The 20,409-nt window shown below is 47.2% G+C and overlaps 1 protein-coding gene across 2 annotated transcripts in view; it reads right to left on the bottom strand.

Moving 5' to 3' along the window:
* IGFBP3 (insulin like growth factor binding protein 3) overlaps positions 1-2,943 on the bottom strand; it is a 36,706-nt gene extending 33,763 nt beyond the window's left edge. The window contains exon 1 of one of the 2 annotated variants that reach the window (XM_081881802.1): positions 2,522-2,943. In XM_081881802.1, the coding sequence (XP_081737928.1) occupies positions 2,522-2,924 (403 nt within the window). In that variant the 5' untranslated portion in view covers positions 2,925-2,943. The remainder of the gene's footprint in view (positions 1-2,521) is intronic. The other variant, XM_081881801.1, reaches the window with a different exon arrangement.
* Positions 2,944-20,409: the final 17,466 nt, after the last annotated feature.

Below are 20,409 nucleotides of genomic sequence, written 5' to 3'. Positions count from 1 at the left end.
TTTATTAAATAAACGAATTTGCATGTCATCCTTGCGCAGGGGCCATGCTAATCTTCTCTGTATCGTTCCAATTTTAGTATATGTGCTGCCGAAGCGAGCACATGACAGTCTTTATTTGAGGAAAGGCAGGAATGAACGTTGGGTGGCATACCAAGTTTTAAAAAGTCAATCGAAACAACTGATTGGAAGATATATAACCCTCAAAGTGCAACACCCATCTCTGGATGGTAAAAAATTATCTTTCTCGGTTGTAGATTCTGCCTTGAATGGGTTGTTTTGGATAAGAAGCAGCCACTGATTCTTTATCCCAGAATCCTAGATATGTAATCTCTGCTGCACTTGGGAATGCTGTCATCTCAACCTTGGAACTGAGGATACAAGATGACCTCTTGGCTGTTAACACCCACTCTAATTTTTGTTTATTTTTGTTAATTTTTCCTGACCCCATCCCTTGCTTTGTGTAAAATCTCACCTGATGAAGGGCTCTAAAGCTTGCCACACTTTCATGATATTTTGGCCCAGCTGTGGACTCGGGAGGGTTTTTTTCTAATGGACTTTTGTTTTTATGGCCCAGTCTGCATGTGATGCTTAGCCAAACCGTGAACCATGACAATACCACAAATGTGCAGGTATGCACAGTAAAATTAAAATATAATATATTTTTTTAATGGCCACTTTGCTCCTCCCTGGTCAGCCTGCTGTCACCCTACCCAGAGCTAAACCATGTGATGTCCAAACCCAGCCTTGTGGTTTTCCTCTCCCAGACAAACCATATGCAGTAAGCCAAGAATGAGCCTTGGCTATGTCTTCGGGTTCGAAAGGCCACCTGTGGATGCAACACAAAGGCCTTAACTCCAAGTAGGGTAGCCCCACAGGAGCAAAGCAGCCTTGATTTCTACAGTGAGTGCCCACACATTCCCACTTAGCTATGGTTTGGTCTAAAGTCCTTCCTTGCATGCAAGGCTAAGACACTCTGGGGACTTGGTCAGCTCAAGTGTAGACAGAAAAACAGCTTCTTAATTTAGGAAAGGTCAGCCAAAGACGATCTGCTATCAAGCAACAAATCCTCAAATGATCTTCATCATCGGCAAACCAGTCTCTTATAATGCTTTTTTTTTTTAAGCCTATGCAACTTTTCCAATCCTGAATCCCAACCTTGTGTTCTGAGAAAAACTGTGTATAAGGAAGTTGACTTGACCACCTGCGCTCAGTTGCAGGCACCACTGTAATTGGAGTGTAATTGTAATTGGTTTTCTTCTGCAAGTTTTTCTGGCAATTTACAGTTGTTTTGTTAAAAAACAAAACAACTGTAAATTGAGAATCCTCCTTTTTTGACCCCTTAGGAAGTCACTGGAAGTCCCCAAATTTAGTTTGAAAATGACAATTTACACCATCATTTGTATCATACATTATTACTATAGCAAATCCGAAACCCGCTGAGAGTATGTCCCACTGAAAACAATGGAACTTATTTCTGACAGGAAACACGTAGGACTGAACTGAACAGTTGCAATTCTAGGCAAACTCACAAGGGCACAAGTCTCTGTTGAGCATTAAGCTGCACTTCCAAGTGAATATGAACAGGGTTGCACAGCACAGCACTCCCCTCCTCCCCTCCACTTTCTAGGAAGGCTGCAAATAAGACACTTGACTATGCTTGCTTTAGTCTCCTGGGGTTGAGGAGACTGACCATTCATTCGTTCATTTGGGAATTGGGAAGGCTCTTGTGCAGTCCATCAGTGTCCCCTCCCTCCATCTTTTGCGTGTGCAAAGAATAAAGAATGGTCTTGAGACATAGATAACTTTTTAAAGTTATATATAAATATATATATATATATATACACACACACACACACATTACTGAACTGAGCCAGAGCTGACAAGTGAGAAGGTCAAAGGTCATATTACATCATCATGCCCTTTTCTGTCTTAAAGTCAAGCATTTTGGTCACAGGTGATACATCAGAAACTGAGTTGTTGTGGACACAAGCACAAATCAAACGCCAGGGGGCGATACAGCAAAGCAAACTTCACTTGCTCTCCGAACAGCCGAGGCAAAATTGCGCAGAAAATGGTCCGCACAAAATTCGCCCAGCCAAGCGCCAACTCCGCTCCCAGCGAGCAGTTCCCACACCCGGAGCGGGGCAGGCGGGACGCCAGGGCATTTCAAAACGCGACTGAAGGAGAGCGGGCTTGATTTATAGCATTTGTATGCCACCCGGTAACATGAAGGTCTCCGGCTGGCTTACAATGAATAAGGAAAGGTCGTTTACGGCACAAGACCAGACGCGAAGTCCGAAGCGCCAGAAAGACCGCGGGAAAGCAGCAGAATCGGAGCAGACAGATTTCTAAGGAAATGACCCGCGGCGAGAAGCTGCGCACCGCGCGACCCGACGGCACGAGGAGCAACCGGAGCGGCGCACGGGACCTTCCCTTCCTGCGCGGCGGGAAGCTGCCCCGGGGAAGCCGGCGAGCGCCCGCCGGTCCCGCCCGCCGGCTCCTCCCTCCGTCCCTCGCTCACCTGGCCCGCGGGTCCCTCGCGGCAGCCAGGCTGGCCCTTCGCCGCCGCCTGCCCCGGGCGCGGGCTCCTGGGGGGCGGCGCTGACGCTGGTGCAGAGCCCCTTGCCGTCGAGCAGCGCGTGGAGGGGCTTCGGCTCGCCCCGGCGCGGCCGGCAGCGCAGCCCGGCGCCGCACAGCTCCGTGTAGACGCCGCACGGGCGGCCCTCGGGCAGCGCGCACGTCTGGCAGCAGCCGCAGCCCGGCTCGGGCACCAGCTCGGCGCACGGCGCCGCCGGCGCCTGGCACTGCGCCCGCGCCCGGGAGTCGCACGGCTCGCAGCGCACCACCGGGCCCGGAGGAGCCCCCGACGCCGCCGCCAGAGCCCACAGCGGCGCCCACAGCAGCGCGCACAGGCGGCGCACCATCGCCGTCCCACGGAGCGCGGGACCCGGCGCGGCGGGCGGGCGGAGGACGCGGGGAGCGAGGCTCTCCGGCGCCCGGGCGACGCGGCGGGGCGACGCGGCGGGGCCCCGCAAGGCTCCCTCTCGGGCGGCCGGAGCTGGACGGAAGGAGCGCCGAGGCAGCCAGGCGCGCCCGGAGAGAGCTCCCTGCCGCCGGACAGCGCGGCTCCCCCATCTGCCGCCCGCCCGCCTCCGGCGCCGCCTATATAGCGCCCTGGCAGGACCCGCCCGAGGGGCGGGACGGGGCGGGAGGGGGGGCAGCGCGGCGGCCGAGGAAGCGCTCGCTCGCCCGCCGGACCCGCGCGCGGCTGAAGCTCGCGCCCTTTGGGATTGCCCCCGCTTCCTATTCAGCGCCCGCCGTAACTTAATCAAAAAGAAGTATACTTTTTTTTTGGGGGGGGGAGTTGCTAACCTGTACAGTATTCTTAAATCTAGATACCCACCTGCCTGGGCAGAGCTTTCATTAAGGCGTTATTCGCAGTCTTGCCGTCTCTATCCATAATGCAGTTGCACTGAAGCTATTATTCAGCAAGCAAGTGTATTACCCTATTAATATGCAACAAGACTCCCGTTTCAATCACTTGAATGGCAGTGCCGTTCAAACTGCGGGCAAGCGCCGCGTCTCGTCATCAATTATGCGGGGCGGGGCTTACCTGTGCCGCCCCCCCCCCCAATATTTTATTTAGGTTGACACCTCTGTATCTCAGAATCCCAAGCAAAATTGAGATCTAATATCATCATATATCATCATCATATAAAAGAACAGGGCAAGGAGGCTTCCGTTTTAAGCGATGGGAAATTATTTGTCTCTGTGTTTTAATCATCTGATGTCTCTCCCTTCCCTTTCTTTGTCTCTCCCTTCATCCTAAAAACACACCAGCAGAGGTCGCTGGGTGCCCAGTATTGAGTTGAGGGGTTGAATAAATGAGCAGATTTGCAAAGAAGGGACTGGGTACTGACTCCAAATGGAGAAAGTAAGTTTTCTGTTCTGTTTTAAAACCCTCATAGCCTTTTGGGGGTCTGAAAAGCTTTGGGATGATTATGTAGATTGTGTCCAAGATCCAATGACAAAATAAAGAGCATTTGAGCCATTGATGCCTGCATCTTCCTTCCATTGTAACTGGGACTGATTTTTATTGCACCTTTTCTGTTCCATTGCAAAATAAGTTCATCATTTTTTAAATTTGCAAGCGCAAAGTTTACACCCAGTTAAATAAATATTTAAGTTCTACCACAATCCCATGCAAGCCTTCAATCTGCATATTCAATCTAGCTCTCTCTAGTATAGATTGCCATATGCCACTCATTTGAAAGTACACTTTGAGTAAGAGCCATACAGTGGATCTTCTCCTTCCCTCTGAAGCTCTCAGCCAGACTTCTCTGTGACCCTTCCCCTCCACCGGAGGTGGGACCAGTTTGCTTTGGCCCAACAATAGCTGTCCAGGTATCAGCTGCCTTGGGGCGGCAGGCAGCCCTCATGCCTGCTGGGCGTTGACACGCTTCTTCACTCTTGGCCTCTTGTAGTTGGGCTTGGCTGCCATAAACAAGTCTTTGCGCTCACCATTATTATGGAGATCCTTTTGATATTTTAAAAGCTGCTACTATGGTTGCCCTTAGTATGTTTTCTATACAAACTTGTTCAGTCCTCCATACCAGATATATATCTTGGTTGCTCTCTTTAGAACCCTCACCAGTTAGATTTCACTGATAGTAAGTGGAAGACAGAAGTGCCTGGCGTGCTCTGGTCCATGGGGTCAAGAAGAGTCGGACATGACTAGACGACTAAACAACAACAAAGGCAGTCAAAAGCACACCATACCCTAGAGAAGGCACATTCTGTTGAGAGTGAACGTCCGGGCTTTGTAAACCAGCTGGGCTTCCAATATCAAGATTCGATACACGAGGGGAATTTGTGGTTCTCCTTGTCAGTGATGGTCAGGGTTGCATAGAGCTGCAAGTCAGCAACATCTAGAAGACCATAGATTTCCCATCCCTGCTATACTTAGACCACTTACTTTGCCCCTTAGCGCAGGTGAGATTCATCCTAGGCCTCTAAATATCTCTGAGTACTTCTGACAATACTTCTGGTAATACAATCTTATGCAGGATTGTTGTTGTTTGTTGTTGTTGTTTTATTAAAATTATTTAGTTTTTCAGATTTTAAAATTTTACATTCAATTATCCAACCGCCATCATAAAAACAAGATTTCAAAGAACCTCCTGAACTTCCCTCCTCCCCTTTGTGGGTCCTATTGTTAATCATTTCCTCCTGCATCTTTTATATTGATCCAAATCTTTAACATCTCCATTATATCCAAAATTCCAACATTAAACAACAAGTGTTTTTCTAATCCTGCTAATGATTTTAGTTGTTTACAATGCTTTTTAAGGTAAATTATGTATTTCCCCCATTCTTTATTAACATTTTGGTCTTCCTGATTTCTAATTCTTCTGGTCATTTTTGCCATTTCAGCATACTGCATCAACTTCATCTGCCATTCTTCTCTGGTAGAGACTTTGTCTTCTTTCCATCTCTGGACCATTAACATCTGGGCAACTGTGGTTGCATACATAAATAGTCTTTTCTGCTCTGTTGGGATTTTGGCACCTAGAATTCCTAAAAGAAAAGCTTCAGGTTTTTTAGAAAAGGCAACCGTATTTTAAACATTATTTTTTTCTAATTCATTGTATATCAATCTTATTCAGGATTATTGACTCATCTTCAGATTTTGCTCCAGGGTTGTAAACTCCTTCAAATAATATTTTATGTTTCAGCTAACATTATTTAACCTCAATTAACATTAAACTATTTGTTTATTAATTGCCTCAATCTTCCGTACAAAAATAACCAAGAAGCATGCCACAGGTAGTTTAAATGCTTTCTTTTTATTGGATTTTAAAAGATGTGACCTGTGTAACAGTTTTACAATCTCAAGAATTTATCTGTAAGTTGGATAAGTGCTTCTTCTAAAAGTATGAATCAATTTTTTCATCTATGGCAATGTACATAAAGAGCCTATGTTTCATGGGCAAGTGTCAAACTTACAGCAATGTTTCATTTGGAACTCTGCAAAAAAAAATTCTGGCCAATGAACCATTAATGGTTCTGTCAGTCAACCAGCTACAAATCCACCTAACAGTTACTGTTGAAGTCAGAGTAGCAAAATTGCAACAAAAAGCTCAAATCATATATAGGACTGACGCCCTTCTTTGGAAATTAAATCAATATCCAGACTTTAACAATCAAAAACTTTACTCACAGAAACTTATAGATGAATTCATAGAATCATAGAATCATAGAGTTGGAAGAGACCACAAGGGCCATCGAGTCCAATCCCCTGTCAAGCAGGAAACACCATCAGAGCACTCCTGACATATGGTTGTCAAGCCTCTGCTTAAAGACCTCCAAAGAAGGAGACTCCACCACACTCCTTGGCAGCAAATTCCACTGTCGAACAGCTCTTACTGTCAGGAAGTTCTTCCTAATGTTTAGGTGGAATCTTTTTTCTTGTAGTTTGGAACCATTGCTCCGTGTCCGCTTCTCTGGAGCAGCAGAAAACAACCTTTCTCCCTCCTCTATGTGACATCCTTTTATATACTTGAACATGGCTATCATATCACCCCTTAACCTCCTCTTCTCCAGGCTAAACATGCCCAGCTCCCTTAGCTGTTCTTCATAAGGCATCGTTTCCAGGCCTTTGACCATTTTGGTTGCCCTCCTCTGGACACGTTCCAGTTTGTCCGTGTCCTTCTTGAACTGTGGTGCCCAGAACTGGACACAGTACTCCAGGTGAGGTCTGACCAGAGCAGAATACAGTGGTCAGACCTCACCGGGAGTACTGAATTAAAACGCAATTGTCAGAGCTGCCCCTTGGTCCCAGCTCACAAAGGACCAACGCCCGGCTGTAGTTATGTACAAAAGTCTTTATTGAAGTTCAGTTTCCATTTCAAAGCCGCAGCGTGCCGCTCTACGTCTTAAAGTCTAGACCGGCGAAGTCCCGTCTGAGTCTCCGCCCCCCTGACACCAGTTTAAGACTCTAGCCTTGCCCCACCTCTTCCTTCGCTCCTTCCTCCTCTGGGCCCTCCTGCCCGCTGGGGTTTCATCCTTTCTGGACTCTTCTGACGCTGACCCCCCTGATTCTTGCCCCTCCTTCCGGCGGGCTTTAGGACCTGGTTCCCTATCCGGGCTACCTGCTGTGCCGCTCGCCTGTACATTTGAACTTGGCGTGCGCGCCCAGCCGGTAACCTTCCTCTCGACCGTTCCCTCGCTCTCCGATGGAGGCGTGGTCAACCCTGACTCATCTTCTCTCGCTGGTGGTGAATACGCTGGCCCTGATACCTGGGGCCCTTCCCCCCCACTATGCTCTGGTGGGGAAGCTGGTCCTGATTTCCAACTGCTGCTCTGGGAGTCCCCGCTGGCCCCTTGCTTCTGGGGTGTCCCCCTTGGGGCCCCCCTTGCCCTGGCCATCGGCGCCCCCTTCTGTGAATCTTCCGATTCGCTGGAGAGGCTCATGGAATCTCTCGGGCTACTGTCCTCTTCTCCTACGCTGCCCTCGGATTGCTCCCCCTCGCTCTCCATCTCCTCCCCTCCCTGCGCTCCCGCTGCGTCCCTGACAGCAATATTTATCGTCACATGCTTATAGAAGCATGGGCTTGCAGTGTCCTATTATATTTTCCTCTATTTCCAGAGCTCAGCACTCAGCCTTCTGTGTCTCCATGAGGCCATGCCTTGCAGCTGCTAGGAGAGATTTCCACTTTCACCTTTTCCTGCAGCTTTGCTCTTTCTTGCAAGCAGAGAAAAGCACTCCAAAACTCTATTCAACCTTGCAGTGTTCACAGTGGATTCAAACACACAGCCATCTTGCTTACATAAGATGGAGTCTCAGCTTCACTAGATACCTCCCATATGACCAAAGTTAGCCAATCACATGAGAACCACTAGAGAACTCTATAGAATCCAGTTACCAACCAATCATATTTAAATACATAGTGATGCATACAAGCATTTATAATTTCAGTGAATTAAATTACTATACTTAACATTTACCTCACTTAGCCAATATTTTACTAGCCTCCTTACAATAATATCATGGGGGATTCTGTCAAAAGCCTTACTGAAATCAATATATGGTATGTCCACGGTATTCCCCTGATCCATCAAGCTATGCACTTTACTCCATCCGGGGAAAAAATTGAAATTTGTCTGGCATGACTTATTTTTGAGGAACCCATGCTGGGTCTTGGTAATCATAGCATCCTTTTCTAAGTGCTCACAGACCGACTGTTGAATTCTCTGTTCTAGTACCTTTCCTGGAATTGATGTCCAGTTCACCTGTTGGCAGTTACCTGGGTCTTCTCCCCCCCCCCTTTTTTGAAGATGGGGACAACATTTGCCCACCTCTGCTCTGCAGGGATCTCACCTGGGATCTCCTAAACATTAGGAAGAACTTCCTGACAGTAAGAGCTGTTCGACAGTGGAATTTGCTGCCAAGGAGTGTGGTGGAGTCTCCTTCTTTGGAGGTCTTTAAGCAGAGGCTTGACAACCATATGTCAGGAGTGCTCTGATGGTGTTTCCTGCTTGGCAGGGGGTTGGACTCGATGGCCCTTGTGGTCTCTTCCAACTCTATGATTCTATGATTCTATGATTCTGTTCTCCAAGAATTCACAAAGAGCAGAGACAGAGGTTCTGAGGTTACATCTGCAAACTCCTTTAGTACCCTTGGATGCAGCTTACCAGACCCTGGAGATTTGAATTCATTTCAAGTAGCCAGGTGTTCCCTTACTACCTCTTTTTATATTTTGGGCTTCAGCTCCCTCCTTATGTCACTTATTCTGTTATAACCAGGTTGGGCATCACTTTCCTTATGGGTGAAGACAGAGGCAAAGTAGGTGTTGAGCAGTTCCGCCTTTTCTCTGTAACCCAATAGCATTTCTCTGTCCATCTTCTCCATGCAGAGGACCAACCACTTGCTTTTTCTTCTTCTTGTTTTGAACATTGCCAAATAAACATTTATTATTATTTTTAGGCTCTCTTGCAAGCCTGAGCTCATTCTGACATTCTCCTTGCAACTGTTGGCTACTCGTGTATACTCCTTCTTTGGCATCTCCCATTTCTTCCATTTCTTATAAATGCCCTTCTTACTTCTCTCTCTCTCTCTCTCTCTCTTTTTTTTTTTTTTTTTTTGAATAATATTTATTCAGGTTTTAAAACATTACAAAAAAAACAGAAAACACAATACAAAAAAAAACCACAAGACATTTCCAAGAAAAAATGCAAAAAAAAAAAAAAACAGATAAAAAGGAAAAAAAATAATTAGAAAATACATACAATCAAAACAGAAAAAAACCCAGCTAAACCTTTACATAATTTTCTTTCTATGACTTATTTCCTTGACCTCCTCACACCTCCCCTCTTTGTATTCTAGTTCAGATAGATATTTCAGCAAATCCTTCATCTTTGTTTTTATCCTAATAATTTACTGTAATTTTCCATTCTCTCTTTCACCAATTAGCCATCCACTTTTACTTTATTTAATCTTATTTCTCATTAAAACTGATATATTTAAACCTATTCTCTTAAGACATTTCCCCTAGGATCATAAAAATTCCATTCCACGATTTCTCCATCTCTCATTAAAAGCATTTTTTTTTTTAATTCTCAATATATACACTTTAAATTCCCAATTTTCTTTCACCGTCTCCCCTCCCCGGTCTCGGCCCCTGCCAACAGTTCCATCGGCTTACAACAGTCCATCAACCTGGAGATCTCAAATCCGAGGCTCTTAAGTCTTTTTCATGTCCCATCTGCCGATCTTCTTGAAAATCTTTAATATTAAGAAACAGTTCTCGGGGGAGCTCCAACCCAACGATGGTCATATTCCTTCTTATCAAGTCTGCCAGATTTCCATAATTAAAGATAGGGCCCATAAAGTATTCCCGATCTTGTTTCACATTTCTTCCGAGTCCAAAGGCCCCAGAAACTTCGGTCCCCTCCTGGCTCAAATTCATATCCCAAAAGTCATTTGATCCCCACATAGGGTGATCTCTCCACTTTTCATTTTCCAAATCAAGCCAGGCTCCCATCTCCAAAAACTGGCTTCTCCTAATTACAGTCATGTAAGGCCTCAACTTGTAATCCTCCAATTGTCTCTGTAGGGTTAAAGCTCCCCCTTGCATCACTTTAACAACAACTTTCTCCTTCTCTGGTTCTTCAATTTGTTCAATTGAGAAAGATTCTTGTGCCGGATTCTTGTCGACTTCTTTACTGATGCCTACTTTTGTTCCCAAAATATCAACGCTGGTAGCCATGGCATCTATCTGTTCATGCAGCTTTCCCAACAGATAAAATGTCCTATTCAATTCAAGCGTAACGTTTTTCTCCGCCGACATCCTTGAAATGTCCAAGGTCAAAGCTAATTTCTCAGAGTTTTTATCTTTAGGCTAATTTCCCAGCTGCATTCTTATGACCATGTCCCCAAACTCCCTCTAGAGGAAGGCAGTCTATCAATCCTTCCAGCACAGTCCCAAAAGTCTCAAAAGTAAATTAATAACAATTCCAGTTACCTTTCCTTCTTTTTAGACGCAGAAATGGACAATGGAAACAAAGTCTTTCTTTGTATCTTAACAGCTAGCTGTCAAACCTTTCTATTCACCGTCGATGGGCTCCTTGCGGACCTCTCCCGGGTTTGGAGACGTGACGCTTCAGTTCCTAAATTTTACCTTCTCCAGCAGGCTTCCCCTGCTTCCAAAGGGAGTGTAAGTAATAGTTTCAATCAGTGAAGTTTTAATCCTTTACGTAGAACTTTCCAAGACCTTAGTTAACAAACTCTTTGCTTCAGTCTATTTACAGAAGGGGGAGGTGGACTTCCTGTTTAGACCTTCCCCCGTTCCTTGCCAAATTAAATTGTTTTAAAAACCTAATTTCCCGGTCTACTCACGGGTTGTTGTTTGAAATCCAATTGTCCACAAGAAAAAGTCAGCGCTCTCCAGCAACAGCTGTGCGGCTTCACTCTGTAAAAATAGCGGTTGATTCAAAACACCGCGCCGCTCACCCCACATCATTTCGAAGCCCCAAAAAAGGGGTTTCCCTGCGGGTAGGGGGGCGCTCCTGGTGTCAGCCGAATCCCACGTTCCCAGGCTTCCTCTGCCTGGGATTTTGAAGGGTCTCCGCCTTCGCCGTGGCGGCAAGACCCGATTTTCGCGGAGCGGGTTCCTCTAAGTCAGAGGAGCTCCGCCATTGCCGATTGCGCTAACCCGGAAGTCCGCCCTTCTTACTTCTCAGCTCATCTGTAAGCTCCTTATGCAGCCACACCGGTTTCCCTAGATGCCTTCCACTTTTTTTTGTGCTGGAATTGTGTACATTTGGACCTTCAATATTCCACCTTCAAGAAACTCCCATCCATCTTTGGTTCCATGAGAATGCAACCAGAATGCATGTCCAACTATAGTCAACTTTCCCTTGCCTCTCTATCATGAAACAGCAACAAGAACCCCCACATCATTCTAAAGGTCATCAATGTTATTTTTAAAGTGCACATTTTATATGCACAAAATAAAATGGGATGGGTGGGTGTTGGTTTCTGCTCTCTTCACTGTGCAGCGAAATGCTTGTCACAAGACAATGTTTACATTCCACAGTCAATTGCTGTTGGGAGTTTTCCCACGGGAAAGGGAGACTGGATGTGACGTACACTGGTTTCCTGTTTTTCACTGTTCTTTGCAGTTCAGTGTGTGTTGTTTCTCTCTGTGCTTTAGAGGAGAGAGGATGCTTTTCTCTGCTCCGGCAGAGGCAAGATGTTTTTCTGTAATCTACCAGCTTTGAAGTGTAAATAAAGCAATATAGAGTATGTGGCACGTACTCCTCATCCTTCCGCTGTGCACGGGACACTGCATATCAACAACATTTGGTTATGGGCCCAGAAGTCGAATCGGAGTGCCGGCAAAGGATCGGAATGCAGAGGGACAGATCGGAACTGAATCTGCTCTGCGCGTCAAGATGATTGATGAGGTATGTGCTACTGCTCCGGGCAGCCTGCCAGCTTCTAATTAATGGCTTTATGGCTGGACTTTGAACTTTTAAAGCCGTTTGCCGGGCAAAGTTACTATGCGGGGAAATCGAAATTAACTTTTAAAAGTGCTCTTGGAGTAAAGCAGCTGCAATAGTGACGCAGCATGGATTTAAGGCAGCATAGAGAAAGCACTTTAGAACTTTCCTTTTGAACTTGCCTTTGGAATAAGGTTTGAAGCAGCTGCAGTTAAGCAGAGTGGTACAGGCTCACAGGCAGAGGCTGTTTTGAACTTGCCTTTGGAATGAAGCAGCACAGACACAGCTTGTATAAAGCAGCATGATTTAAAGCAGCAGAGATGACGCAGAAGGCTAATGCCAGAGTCATGATGGCTAGCTGCAGAAGTCTGGCTGAGGCAAGTGGGGAATCTGTTACCACTGATCAGCCAAATGCTCAACTCACAGTAGCCAGTGATACTGCCATGATTCAGAATGAAGCAGACCGCCGGGGTGCTGGCTGCATGGGTAAGGGAGAGACTTCACAGTCGTCATCCCATAGTGCAGTGGAACCACCAGATGGCGCCAAAGCTTTGAAGGCAGTGAAATGCTACTCATGTGGACGTCTAGGCCATATGAAGAGGGAATGCAAATATCCCAGGGCCAAGACAGAGCAGCGCAGTGGAAGCTCATCGCGTGGAAGAGGCCAGAGCAAAGGCAAAGGTCCAGTGTCCAGGACAACGCAGCACAAGGCAATGGTCTCACGCTTCACTCCAAAGGTTGCAGAGGTCCAGAAGACGTCTAGATCTTTCTTCGTTGTTGATTCAGCGGCGACGCATCACATGTGCAACGATAAGCGACTGTTCGTGTCTTTTACACCGCAGGAAGGTGCGATTCACCAGGCGGATGACCACACAATCCCCAGTAAAGGCTACGGAACTGTTGTTCTTCACAGTTTGGACTTATCGATACAGAATGTGCTTTATATGCCGGATGCCAAACATAATCTGCTCAGCGTTGGACAGCTGAATGAGCGGAATATTGACGTTTCCTTTAAGAACAAAAGGTGCATCATCACAAAGAAAAATGATTATGTATTGTATGCTGAATATGTTGATCGTTTATATGTTTTGTATTATGATGATATTGTGCAGGATGACACTTGTTGCATTGCAGGTACTAACAAAAGTTTGCATGCAGAATGTATTCATGATTTTCACAGAAAATTTGGTCATTTGCATTTTGAGGCAGTATCTAAAATGCCTGCCTTGGTTGAAGGTATGACTATTAAACCCTGCAGGTACCACATGAAGTGCAAGGCATGCGCAGCAAACAAGGTGAAAATGGCTGCGAAAGGTAAGGTGTCTAGTAGGCAAGCTACAGAACCATACCAAATTGTTCATGCTGATTTGGTTGGACCACTAGCGCCCTCTTTGGGTGGAAACAGGTACTTCATGGTTCTCATTGATGCATTTTCCAGGTATATTTATGTGTACAATCTCAAGCAGAAATCAGAGGCTTTTCCTAGGTTCAAGGAATTCTGTGCTTGGTTGGAAAATGTGCATGGTAAGAAGGTAAAGACTCTTTTCAGTGATCGCGGGGGAGAATTCACTTCTCAGCAGTTTGAAGCTTTTCTGTCTGAGAAAGGAATTCAACACGATTTGTCTAGTCCTCGCTCGCCATGGCAGAATGGACTTGCGGAACAAGCAAATCAGACATTGCTTCAAGGGTTAAAAACCTTGCTGCATGATGCAAATCTTCCAGAGAGTTATTGGGCCGAAGCTCTCTCATGTTTCACTTACAGTTATAATCGCAGGTTATCTTCAGCGATTGGTTGTACCCCCTATGAGAAGATGTTTGGCAAGAAGCCATACATCAAACACATGAAAATTTTTGGTTCTGACATGTGGGTTCACTCACCACAAAACTCCAAGTTAGACAAGCGTGGATTGCATGGTATCTTTCTAGGTTATCAGAAAGGTTCTTACAGAATAATGATGACTGACTCAAAGGCAATTAAGCTCACAAGAAGTGTTGAGTACAATGCCAAGTGGGGGGAGAATGTGGGAATTTTCCAATGTTATCCAGATGACAGTGATGAGACTGAGGATAGTCAACAACAAAAGCAACCGCAACAACCCACACCCACTGATGAAGGTTCTGATTCTGAGTCTGAAACTGAATCGGGTGATTCAGAGGATTTCAAGAGTGCGAAAGCCTCTATGCGACCCTCTGAAAGCACTGATCAAGAATTGGAGGAACCATTGTTCACAATAGGTCACTTTTCTCCCAAGAAGGAAGAGGAGAGTATTGAAGACCTACGGCTAATTCGCAGGTCACAGAGAGCCACAAAAGGCAGACCTCCAAAGAGATTTGCTGATGAGTTTGCTAAGATAGCAGTAACAGCTGTTAAAAGCTCCAAGAAGGTATTTGAACCTTCAAGTTTCCAAGAAATCCAGGATTTGGATTCAAAGGAAGCTGAGCCATGGTTAAATGCCATGAAGGCTGAGCTTGATTCCTTAGAAAGGAACAAAACATGGGACCTTGTTCCAGTAGTTCCAGGAATGAAACTGCTTGGAAGCAAATGGGTCTTCAAAGCGAAGACTGATCAAAATGGCAAGATAGTCAGACACAAAGCCAGATTGGTAGCCAGAGGTTTTGCACAGGTACCAGGTGAAGACTATCACGAGACCTACTCACCCACAGTGAGGTATGAGAGCATTAGGCTTATGCTCAAGCTAGCTGCAGAGGAGAATCTACACATTAGTCACCACGATGTGAATACAGCTTTTCTGTACGGATCTCTAGATGAATCACTTTATATGCTTCCACCTGATGGCGTACAGGTAAAACAGGGATTTGTTTGTGCTCTGAAGAAGTCCCTTTATGGTCTCAAACAAAGTGCAAGGTGTTGGCACACAAAACTCACTGAAGTATTGTTTTCTCTAGGTTTTAAACAAGGGAAAGCTGATCCATGTGTATTTGTCAAAGAGGAGGGGCAAAAGAAACTGTATTGTTTGTTTTATGTTGATGATCTTTTATTCTTTTGGAAGGATGTCACAATGTACAATAACGCCCTAGCTCAACTGAAAGAGCACTTTGACATGAAAGATCTTGGTGAGGTAAACAACTACCTATCTCTGGAAATAGAGAGAGATCAAGATGGTAACATTCTAGTACACCAGTCACGGAAAATTACTGATGTGTTAAGCAAACTAAACCTGATGGATCCTAACCCTGTAGACACACCGATGATAACAGGTTATCAGGTAGATGACACTGAAGAAGCATTTTCTGACACTACACTGTACAGAAGTGTGCTAGGCAAGCTAAATTTCATTGCCAGATGTTCAAGACCAGACATTGCTGTTAGCTGTAATTTGCTAAGCAGACAAGTCAACAATCCTACTGTTAAGGATTGGAAAGCTCTGAAACGCATAGCGCGGTATTTGAAAGGCACTATGCATTACAGACTGAGATTTAACAATCAGAAGTCTGGTGGTCTTGAGATATTTGCAGATGCAAGTTTTGGAAGTGACACTACAGACAGGAAAAGTACGTCTGGAATTTGCTATATGTACAATCAGGGTCTATTTGATTGGTCATGCAAGAAGCAAACAACAGTTAGCTTAAGTACTTGTGAAGCTGAACTGAATGCACTGTCTTATTCACTTAAAGATTGTGAATGGTTGTTACAATTGTGCAAAGACATGAAAATTCCTGTCAAATGTCCAATCCAAGTTTACCAGGACAACAAAGCATGTTTGGCTTTGCTGAATTCTGAAGGTTGTAAGCAAAGCACGAAGCACTTGCAAATGAAGTTGCAACATGCTAGGGAATGTATTCAGAAGGGACTCGTAACGGTGTCCTATATGCCAGGTAATGAAATTCCTGCTGATGTATTGTCCAAGATTGTATCAAGGGATCAACTCTGTACCTATGTGCAGAAGTTGGGTTTGTACTGATATTGTACGAACACGCTGCCCAGTGGTGTTCACAGAAAGGGGGAGGATGTTGGTTTCTGCTCTCTTCACTGTGCAGCGAAATGCTTGTCACAAGACAATGTTTACATTCCACAGTCAATTGCTGTTGGGAGTTTTCCCACGGGAAAGGGAGACTGGATGTGACGTACACTGGTTTCCTGTTTTTCACTGTTCTTTGCAGTTCAGTGTGTGTTGTTTCTCTCTGTGCTTTAGAGGAGAGAGGATGCTTTTCTCTGCTCCGGCAGAGGCAAGATGTTTTTCTGTAATCTACCAGCTTTGAAGTGTAAATAAAGCAATATAGAGTATGTGGCACGTACTCCTCATCCTTCCGCTGTGCACGGGACACTGCATATCACGGGACACTGGTGGCAGCACCAGGTGTAGGGCGGTGCAGGCAGCTCCCAGCACAGGACACTAACCCAAGGGGACACAAAATAATAATTATAAAATAATAAGGAATAAATAAGGAATTATTGTAAAAATGAGAAATGGGGGCGGGGGCAGATTTTGTCCTCTCTGAGGGCTGCACATTACCAAAATCCATCCCTGATAGTGGCAAGACTCCCAGGTCAAAGGGAATTTGTCACAGCAGCAAGCTCACCCTACCTGGGTTCCTTTGCGCTCTGGGAAGGGGGTGTATCTGCCGCCACTCCAAATATCACTTGACTGCAATGGCTGCTTTAGAAATTGTTACGTTTCACATGCCCCACATACTCAAAACACTGTCAAGCTTCATAGACTGGAGCAGAGGCTGGGTCCTTTGCTAACTGAACTATTTTGGGGTGCAGTTTGTTTATTTTTAAAAAGCAAATGTTCCAGTGAGCGTCAGTCCAAAATGCTTGCACAGTAACAGCCCTTGCACACCCCATTCGAAATATTGGGTATGTTGTTGCTATACATATGCGGTAAAGGCAAGAGAAGGGAGGGGACTGTGCTGCCAGGAGGGGGGTCCCTGTGCCCCTTGGTGCCTCACGGGAGCTGCTCCCTGCTGGCTCTTGGGCAAGGCGCTTCCTGGTCCCCTTGGCAAGCATCACCCCCAGAGTGGGGAGCACAAGCCCTTCTAGGAAGCTGCCATCTACTGAGTCAGAGCTTGGGTCCATCTAGCTCAGCATTGTCGGCACTGACCAGCAGCAAAGGAGCCTCTCCCAGCTCTGCCTGGAGATGCTGCCAGTGGGGACTGAACCAGAGACCTTCTGCTGGCCAGGCAGACACGCCACTGCTGTACTTGCCCAAGCCTTTGCAGAGCAACATTAGCAGCAAAAGACAAAGTCAAGGAAGAGAGGAAAAGAAAGGAAATGCACAAATGTATGTACAACTGACTACAGGAAGAACATGGGTGGCAGCAAGGAGAACAGCTGGCAAAACTCATGAACTTACTCAGATGTTGGCCATGAGAAGACACGAATGGAGTGAGGCAAGAGCTACAGAGGGTGTCCACAGACCAACACTGTTTTGCTGGCAAAACAAATACACTTTTAAAAAAGTTTTATGCGGTTAGAAAAGTAGAAGGTAAAGGACTGAGAAGGGTACAGGCATGGCCAAACTTTGCCCTCCAGCTGTTTTGGGACTAGAACTCCCATCATCCCTAGCTAACTGGACCAGTGGTCAGGGATGGTGGGAACTGTAGTTCCAAAACAGCTGGAGGGCCAAGTTTGACCATGCCTGGGTCACTAACAGGAAGAGGTATAAAACCACAGAAACAAATCAGGAGGGATTCAGAATGAATGCTCATTGTAGAATAATCATAGAATCATAGAATCATAGAGTTGGAAGAGACCACAAGGGCCATCGAGTCCAACCCCCTGCCAAGCAGGAAACACCATCAGAGCACTTCTGACATATGGTTGTCAAGCCTCTGCTTAAAGACCTCCAAAGAAGGAGACTCCACCACACTCCTTGGCAGCAAATTCCACTGTCGAACAGCTCTTACTGTCAGGAAGTTCTTCCTAATGTTTAGGTGGAATCTTCTTTCTTGTAGTTTGGATCCATTGCTGCGTGTCCGCTTCTCTGGAGCAGCAGAAAACAACCTTTCTCCCTCCTCTATGTGACATCCTTTTATATATTTGAACATGGCTATCATATCACCCCTTAACCTCCTCTTCTCCAGGCTAAACATGCCCAGCTCCCTTAGCCGTTCCTCATAAGGCATTGTTTCCAGGCCTTTGACCATTTTGGTTGCCCTCCTCTGGACACGTTCCAGTTTGTCAGTGTCCTTCTTGAACTGTGGTGCCCAGAACTGGACACAGTACTCCAGGTGAGGTCTGACCAGAGCAGAATACAGTGGCACTATTACTTCCCTTGATGTAGATGCAATACTCCTATTGATGCAGCCCAGAATTGCATTGGCTTTTTTAGCTGCCGCGTCACACTGTTGGCTCAGTCCGCTGATGGAACTCGCACTTGCTGAGCTTTGCGTACAAACGGTGCTCACGCAAGCGCTGCAGCACGGTCCGGACATGTCCCTCATGGCGAGCCGGGTCACGGGAGTAAACCAGTATGTCATCCAAGTACACCACCACGTACTTGTCTAACAAGTCCTGGAACACGTGGTTGATGTAGCGTTGGAACACAGCAGGCGCGTTGCACAAACCGAAAGGCATAACCAAGTATTCGAACTGCCCGTACCGGGTCCCAAACGCTGTCTTCCACTCATCCCCGGCTCGGATCCGAATCAAGTTGTAGGCCCCCCGGAGGTCCAGCTTGGTGAACACCTGTGCCCCTTGCACCCGCTCCAGCAACTCCGAGATAAGGGGCAAGGGGTACCGGTCTGGGATGGTAATTTTGTTCAGGGCTCGGTAATCATGGCAAGGACGGAGTTCCCCACATTTCTTCTTAACAAAGAGCACTGGTGCTGCGGTAGGCGAGGTGGAAGGCCTAATGAACCCACGCTCCAGGTTCTTGCGCAAGAAGTCCTGCAAAGCCTCGCGCTCTGGCTCTGTTAGAGAATATAAGTGACTCACTGGTAAGGGCGCTCCGGGCTGGAGGTCTATGCCGCAGTCAAAAGGCCGATGCGGCGGCAGCTGGTCTGCCCCCCGTTCCTCGAACACGTCCTGGTAGTCCTGGTACACGGCTGGGAGCGTGGGTGCTGCCTCCTCCGTGGGCGCGGCCGCCAGCGTCTCGGATTGAGCATGGGAACATGGGTCTGGGAAGTGCACAGTCCGTTTGACCCAGTCAATCTGAACGTTGTGAGCTTCCAGCCAGTCCATCCCGAGCACGAGGGGGAACCGGGGCATAGAGGCAATGTCCAAAGTTCGCAACTCCCGGTGCTGCTGGAGACACAGGACCAGGGGCTGGGTCTCCTGAGTAACGGCTCCTGAACGTAGAAGCCGACCGTCAATTGCTTCCACCTGGACCGGTTCTGGCTTGTTCCGAAGTGGCACCTGATGATGGGCAGCAAAAGCAGCATCCATATAAGAACGGGTTGCTCCTGAATCCACCAAAGCATGGGTAAGAATCCAGGGCCCACCTGGAGGGTATAAACGTACTGGAACCATAAGATGTTGCAAGTCCATTGGTGCGGGCCCATTCTGCGCTGTTTGGGACCCCCGGTAGCTAGGGCCATCAGCTACTGGGGGTTGGCGGTTTCCCTGCGGCTGGCGTTTCTCAGGGCAGGACCGAGCGTAGTGTCCACTTCCGCCACAGTAGAGACATAGATTCCCCTCCCGACGCCGCACCTTCTCTGCGGGGGAAAGGCGTGGCCGCACTGCCCCGAGCTGCATAGGCTCCTCCGATAACTCAGTTGTGACCGTGGGGCTGCCGGAAGAAACTGGTGCCGAGAACTGGAGGTGTCGGCGGCCCCGGGCCTGGCGACGATCCTCCAGCCGGTCGTCTATCTGTAGACTCCGTTGAATCAGAGTGTCTAGCGTGGTGGGGCGTTCCATTGTGGCCAGCTGGTCCAGTATCTCATCCGAAAGCCCTTCGAGATACTGGTCCCGCAGTGCCGAGTCGTTCCAGGTCAAGTCCTGTGCCAACAGCCGAAACTCCGTGGTATATGCGGCCACCGTGGACTTGCCCTGTTTCAACTGCCGAATCGCCCGCTTGGCTTGACTCCCTTTCTGGGGGTTGCCGAACGCGGCCTCCAAAAGATTGCAAAACCCCGTATAGTCTGCCAGCAAGGGGGAGTCTTGCCTGAGTAGCGGCAACGCCCACTTGGCCGCCTGGTCCTTTAACAAACTAATCAAAAAGTGCACCTTGGTGCGGTCGTCAGGGAAGTTCCAGGCTCGCCCCTGAATATACAGCTTGGCTTGGGCGAGGAACATGGGAAAGCTGGCCGGCGCCCCATCAAATTTCTCGGGCAAAGCCACTGGGTACTTGCCAGGAGCCGGGGCGTCGGCCCCAGGAGCCGGTAGGGCTTCCAAGCGCTGCTGAAGTGCCGTAACTGCGTCGCTGAGCTGCTGCACGGTGTGAGTCAAGGCCTGGTTCTTCTGGGCCAAAGCCACCAGCGCAGCCGCCTGGTCAGCCATGG

This window comes from Podarcis erhardii, assembly GCF_964252035.2.
Source record: "Podarcis erhardii genome assembly, chromosome: 12".
NCBI lineage: Eukaryota > Metazoa > Chordata > Lepidosauria > Squamata > Lacertidae > Podarcis > Podarcis erhardii.
This window is presented reverse-complemented; position numbering and strand designations above follow the sequence as displayed.